Source organism: Terrapene carolina, unplaced genomic scaffold, assembly GCF_002925995.2.
Source record: "Terrapene carolina triunguis isolate 2854851 unplaced genomic scaffold, T_m_triunguis-2.0 Scaffold84, whole genome shotgun sequence".
In the NCBI taxonomy this organism is placed as follows: domain Eukaryota; kingdom Metazoa; phylum Chordata; order Testudines; family Emydidae; genus Terrapene; species Terrapene triunguis.
Window position 1 is genome coordinate 43,078,161 of NW_020664435.1, and position 7,308 is coordinate 43,085,468.

At 44.9% G+C, this 7,308-nt stretch overlaps 1 protein-coding gene across 1 annotated transcript in view; it reads left to right on the forward strand.

Annotated features, from left to right (window-relative positions):
- GAD2 (glutamate decarboxylase 2) overlaps positions 1–7,308 on the forward strand; it is a 54,211-nt gene continuing 46,903 nt past the window's right edge. The window contains exons 1-4 of the mRNA XM_024208661.1: positions 1–76; positions 801–860; positions 1,067–1,216; positions 2,509–2,742. Coding sequence (XP_024064429.1) covers positions 1–76; positions 801–860; positions 1,067–1,216; positions 2,509–2,742 — 520 coding nt within the window. The remainder of the gene's footprint in view (positions 77–800; positions 861–1,066; positions 1,217–2,508; positions 2,743–7,308) is intronic.

The following is a 7,308-nucleotide window of genomic DNA, read 5'->3' on the forward strand; positions in this document are numbered from 1 at the left end:
ATGGCAACGCCAGGCTCCGGCTTTTGGTCCTTCGGCTCCGAGGAGGGATCGGGGGATGCGGAGAACCCCGGCACAGGTAGGAGCGCGGAGCAGCCGTGGCGGGGGATGAGTTCCACCAGCAGCCGCAGGAAAGTTCCCAGCCCCGTCCCGGGATGGGCTCCCAGCGCTACCTGCGCCCCGCATCCCATTCCCTGCCTGCAGCCAAGCGGGCTGGAGACCAGCTGGCCAGTTCGTCGCGGTCCGTCCTGACCAGCAACAGAGCGCACACTTGGATGCGGATGAGGCAACAAATAATCACCTAGGGATACTCCAAACACCATCCAGGGCAGCGCTGGCAAAGAGAAACGCAGCCATCCCAGCTCCCCTCGGACTTCGCAAGGGACTCGGGACCCAGAGCTGGGTCGCAGAGCAGCTTTATTGTAAAGCCTTGGCTGCAGCTAGAACTGGACCAAAGTGCCGCAGGATTTTCCAGGGCAGGAAGGAGCGACGCCAACATAAACCTGAGTCTACTCCTAGGGGGCTTTTACCTGGCTTTGGGGGGGTCTCTTTGGGGCGGGAGAGGAAGGCGAGAGGGAGGGGAAGGGTTGTGCTGTCTTGGGGGATATTAAGAAAGTTATGTTCTGTGTTACCCGGAATGTGTTTGCTCTTCGAGATCTGAAAGTTAGACAGGAGGGACAGTTCCCACCCAGGCATCCAGCCTGGAGCAAGACCAGGACACTTGAACCACGCCGTTTCCGAGATTACCCTATAGAAGGTATGGTACATCCCAGATAATATACACAGCCCTTTTTCTCTTCCAGCAAAAGCGTTTTGTCAGGCTGCCCAGAAGTTTACGGGAGGAATTGGAACCAAACTCTGCGGTAAGCGAGGGAAACCAGTGGTAGCAAATTGCATGAAAATGGGCAATAAGCAAGAAAGAATTCGCAGCCACCTGAGGGACCTTGGAGGGATTCTAAGTCCTTTTGTGCTGGCAGAGAGGGTTAGTGGATCGCGGCGGGGATTGTAGTCCAGTCCCTGTGTTTTAAGAGCTGTTGTATTTAGGCTGCGTCTTTTGTGTCATTGTTAGCTTTGCTGTATGGGGATGGAGAAAAGCCCATGGAAACCGGGGCGAAGGAGGACCTGGGCTCCACGGAGAAGACACCGGCCTGTACCTGCAACAACAAGCCCTGTAGCTGCCAGAAAGCGGATATTAATTATGCATTTTTACACTCAACAGGTAACGGTACCGCGTGTGTGTGCTTGAAAGTAGGAATGGATGGAAAGCCATTACTCCAACTTCTCAGCTGCTTGGTTTTCTCAGCCCACCGTAACCCTAGGGGCAGACCTTTCTCATACACTCAAGGGGTGGAGACCCACAGACGAGCTAAATGATAGAAATTCTCAGGGCTATTCTAGCACAGCATGACGGCACGAAGGAAGGTTTGGGACGGGGCTATATGGACAGCACAGAAATTGGGATTATCTATATAGATATGTGTCCATATAAACCCAGTATTGCTGGTTCTAATCGGGCCTGCCTGGGCTTGCTGTGCAATGGCCCTGCCATTAAAGCAGAGGGGTTTCCCTGTTCCACTCCGAACTGCGGGATAGTCTAGATGACAAACTTTTCTAAAACACCAGTAAAATATTCGGACTGGCTTGGCCTCTAAGCTGCGCTGCCCGAGGAAGGCTGACGGCAGCTTTTGTTGAGAAACACGAAGCCAGCCGGGATCACGATTTTTAATTCCGGACATTCTTGCCATATTAATGAATGAACAGCCCAGTCTTTCTGCTCCAGTAAATACCCCAGACCCCAAGGGGGATGTGCTGGTGAGAAATGGTCCCATTCGAACCACCAGCTCCGCAGGGTTCCCTTCTCCTGGCCCATGGGGTCAATGGACAACAAGCAGCCTTGATAATCTCCTACGTATTTAACCGCTACAGTGCTACAAAGATACAGTCACAAGAAATAGGGGTTTCCCTTAGCGCTCTGTGCGGCACGGGCCTGCACAATTCAGTTTAAATAAAGATACAAATATAAATAAATAAACATATGAATAAATCAGAGCATAACATATTATTTCACGGAAAGGCATTCAAGCATCACTAAGGTATTGCAACCCTCCCATTTGACCAAACACAAAGAAGCTATTTTATTGTGATGTTCTTCTGGGTCTTCCACTTGTGTCATTTACAGTACAGGTATTTGCCTAATTTTCCCTGAAACTCTTTTCATTATTTCTTTTTCCTTTTTCTTTCCTTTTTTCAATGTTTTTAAAGTCAATCATAAAATGCAGTTTTCAACACAAATTTCTAGTTAACAATGAATTTAGAGCTTGACCCATATCTCCTAGAAAAAATATTTTTGAAATAAGGTCTCATCGGATTGCTTACCAAATTAAAACCCCGATCCTCCGCTCATTGAAGTCAATAGAAAAGCCCCAAAGTCAGTGGGGGTGAGATTGTGTCAAAAAATCTATACATTAAACAATAAACTGGAGCTAACATTTCATGTAATTCCCCCCTCAGATCTTCTGCCAGCGTGCAATGGGGAAATAACAACTCTGTCTTTCCTACAAGATGTTATGGATATTTTGCTTCAGTATGTGGTGAAAAGTTTTGATAGATCAACAAAGGTTATTGATTTCCATTACCCAAATGAGCTTCTTCAGGAATATAATTGGGAACTGGCAGATCAACCACAGACCTTGGAAGAAATTTTGTTGAACTGCAGAACAACTCTAAAATATGCAATCAAAACAGGTAACAGGCATGCTGAGATTCTATTATGTGTGATTTTTTTACTATTTTTTTAAATGTCACTTGCGGATCCTTGGAAAGTCAGTGAAGCAGGGATAGCATATTACCCTGTGTGGCTTTAAGCAGTTATTGTCATTTGTAAATACATAACAGTAGATGAAAGAAAGAAAGAAAACTATTTATCGGCGCTATTAATATTTTCCTACGTGAAATGTACAGCGTTATAGTTTAAGTACAACAATATACATTCTTCCTGATCGAAATGAATGTCCCGGTCAATGGTGGAACCTGTATATATCAATCGCTACGAAATAACATTCTCCCACCTCTGTGGCTCTTTTAGCACTTAATTTTTACACCGAGCACCTTTTGGGCCCCCATCTTCCATTCTTTACGCTCTTCCATCCTAACCCGCTAATGGGGACCAAATTCCGCACTCGGTGACAACGGTATGAATTTGGAGCTAAACAAATGTAAATCCGAATTTACACCGACGTAGCAGAATCCACTCCCTGAGTGCTCAGTTCATAAGGAATGCAGGATAGGGGCCCCTGAAGCAGAGATTTATTGCTAATCCCCCAAGCGAGCACTTCTAAGAAGAAAGTGTTACCGTTGACTGCTGGGGTGGGGAGAAAAGAAGCAATTAATTAATTTGTCAACTAAAATTGCCATAAGAACCACACTAATGGAAGTTCTGAGCAGACAGCTGTGTGCTGGTGGCGATGTTATTTATACAAAAGGCCACCAACTCTCCTGTGTGCCAAATGGATCGAGAGCTGGTGCTTCGGCTTTGCATCAGATAGCCCTGGCTTTGACTTCCGCATCTCCACACAGTCTAAAAAAGCTGGATGCAGAGAATGAACAATCCCATTTTCCCGGAGAACGCGATCTGGCTGCCCACTCCTGGGCTCGGTGTAAAAATAGGAGCATCTGGCGCAATGGAACGCAGAAAACATGTTTTTTCCCACTGGATTCTAAGCATGAAAAATAGGAGCTTGTTTAATGGCTATTTTTGTTATTGTCATGACCAAAAAATATTCCAATTAATTCTGATCTGTCCAGAGACAGCACCATTTGTCCCTGCTCATGTCGTTATTATCTCCACGTAGGCAACCTGCCACATGAAAATGATATTTTCAGTGATGCTAGACAGAATTCAGCAAATTCTTATGTGGACCCATCTAATTAAATTCTCACCGAATAAACAGAAAACAGAGGCTTCCTTTAGCCTCTCTTATAGAACCATTTGTAGAGAAAACAAGGGTTCGGGAAGCTCCCGCTGGCATTTGAATTGCTGGGGAAATATTTTTTAAATAGTATAAATCCTTTCAAAATGTGGGTCCAAAAATCTGAAGGAGACGATAATGTGATGTGCGTATCGGCTGTGCAGACTCTGCGGGAAACACAGCTTGTAGCCTTTTAACAAATCGAACGGAGTGAAATAGACCCGATCCTGATCCTTTGGAGTCTTTGGCAAAACTCCCATTGACTTCAAAGGGACAGGATCGGTCCGGTGTTTTTACTATTTGATTCTGATGTTACCAAAGCTTCCCTACAAATATCCGGGCAACATACATAGGAAATAATTGAAGTAGTTACATTTGGTGGAACTCCTGGTCTGGGGTCGCAATATGGCATAGGAAACAAATATTTAACTGGATTAGATCAAACACTTTAACACAATTCAAATAGGATTTGTTAGACTCGCTCTACTAGTATACAGGTGCAATTTGCATTACGCTTCAGTGCATATCGACGCAATAAAATCACTGTGAAGTGTACATCTACAAATCCTTCAAAATAATGTTACTGTTTCCGTTGTGCCATATAAATGTGGGGAAATTTCCCCATTTGTAATTAAAATATACAGAAGAATAATACTTTAAATTACATTTTAAAAGTTCAAATGACTGCAATGACCATTTAAAAAAATAAAACATTTTTTTAAAATAAAGCTGTTTGCTAGGGCTTCTCTCATTTCACCAAGCAAGTGGTCAAGCTAGTACCCTGGTTTTAGAAGAAAACAGGACCAAGGGAATGCAACTCCAGACACCCTTTGAGTGTGATTGTATTCCCCTGAAATAAATATGATGTATTGGCTCAGGGCTATCCATGTCTACTCAGTATCTCTAATCAGGAGTGTAGTACCCTCTGGATTCTTCCAAAATGTCAGAGCAGCCGCAAGAAACTGGCAGTCAGATTTCGTTTGCACGTTTCACGTATACATGCCTGTATTATTACCTGTCTCGTTGAATAGTAATGCTATTTAGCCTCTTAAAACAATTGTCATTTCGCTGCTATTAGTAGCCTTCTTGATACCCCAAGATGCTATTTCATCCGAATCTCAGGCTGGCACTACGTTTACACCAAAGCCCTTTCCCCCGTGTGATGTACTTTGAGTTGCACGACGAAATCGTTGCAGTTGCAGGTGAAAGGGTCGCTGTGCCCTGACTACAGGATTTAAATAACGAGTCTGACAGCAATGTGCGGTATTAGGCAAATACAGAAGGCGCGGCAGGGTTTGGAAACAGTCTAACTTTCTGGAGTTTTTTGTCACGACTGTTGTGGCAATGGTCCAGCACCACAGCTAAACATCGCCCATGTACATCTCCACACGCAATAAACAAAGGCACCGGGCATCCGCCCAGAATTGTGAAAAAGCGCCCGGCCCCTGTGTCAAACAGACCGGGGGATTCCGACCAAAGAACGTGCTTTGCTACATTAAGGTTTTTTGGGGAGTGTATAAATGAGGGCATGTCAGTTGGACTGAGGCTCGGTTCACCCTCAGAACTGGATCCCTAGACTTCCGACCAGCAGACCCTTGCTGAGCCTCAGAGCTCATTTGCTCAGCTAGAGAGACCATGTTCTGAAGCAGGAACGCCTGCCTGCCTCCCTATTCAGCCCCGCACTTCCCGTTTGCTAGCTTAATAGATGAGTTAAGGTCAGTTTCCCAACGATATGGTTGTCTGTCATTCTAACCAGAGGAGCAGTGTATTCTAGCAGCAGCCGCCGCCGCTCCCTAGAGAGGTTCTGACAAGATCCGTTCTGAGCTGCTGGGTGAATTTAGAATGTGATCCTTGAGAAAATACCCTGAAGCAGCCTTGGGATCTTTATCTAAGCAGAGTAGATGTGCTTGCTAATGGATTAGAGGAAACAATTGGTAATAAACAATTTAATTGATTAATTGAGCCTCCTATTCTGCAGCCAGATCCGGTTTCCCAGGCTTTATTCCTGAGGACTATCTTCTCTAGTTGTTTACTCTATGGGTTGATTATCAATATTAAAAATTCACTGTGTATTGCTTAATTGCGATTGGTTACATATGTCACGTGGTATTTTCCCCCGCTTCTTGACTGGATAAGTGCGTCGGTACAGGTGCGTCTGGTCCGAATTCTTATGTTTGTTCAATTAAAATTCAGCTTCTGGGAATACTGGTGTATGTAGCGTTGCAATTCATTTCCAGAGTTTGCTGGAGTTTAAAAAGTAATGGAAATTCCAGACAGTGAGCAGACTAAGAACTGGTGTTTGTCCAGCAGTGCTATTTGCTAGTTAGCAGGTAGTAAATACAAAAGGTTCATGAAGGTGGCCAGAGCAGATTGATTTAGAAAGCTGAATGAATACCAATGGCTCTGTGTATGTGTCTGTGTTAGAGGGCAACAGAAGACTGTAAATAAATAACAGAGAATGCAAAGGGTGAAAGTGCTGCCAGCGGGGGATGTCAGTGCTCTGGGATTATAGTGCTTGCTCTGACTCTGGTTCACTGTGTTACCATGCGCACATCACTTACATCATTTTGCCCTTCTGTAAGGTGAGGATAGTACTGGGACTTCCCTATTTCACAGGTGTGCTTTGCAGCTTGATTAGTGTCTGTAGAGTGCATTGAGCTCCTTGGGTGACAGAGAAATATGTCCAAATTATCTATTTTTAAATTAATAAATCCAGCAGGCAGTGGTATTCTCCTGTTTCCCCTTCAACCCACCCCAGATTCGGATTACTTACAGTCCCCTCCTCCTTCAGTTAGTTGCAAAACAATGTTGATAGCCATGCATTGAGGTAGGAGAGCACTATTCTACTGCTTTTTACTAATTCCTCAAGCAAGATCTGCTTATATGGTCAAGTGGGTTCCACAGGTTTAAATGAGACTAGAATTTATTTCGGCCATCCAATAGGGTGAAAGAACTTTACAGTCTCTCTAGGACCTTAAGCAGTCCCAATAATGGAGAACTACAAGCATCTATGATTAGAGTCAGATTATCTCCTCTCCTGATTTACGTGGAGAGCAGGGCCCAAATTTTGCTGAAGCGATGGCGAGTGAAAGCATCATTCTCCCTGCCTCCTTTGCTCTGAGGATATCCCTGTGAGAAGGCTGTATACATGCAAGACTCTGTGGTTTTGAAGGGAATGTGGGTGAGCCAGCACCAGGTAGAGCTGGGGAAGAACCTGTCTCTGCACCCCCCTGAAAACGTGTGGGAATTTCCCCAGGTCCCCAAATAAGGCTAACCCTGTCAGTACAGCTTACAGAACTGTGACGGGTTGGATCACAGAAACCCCCTTGGGAGCTGCCACCCG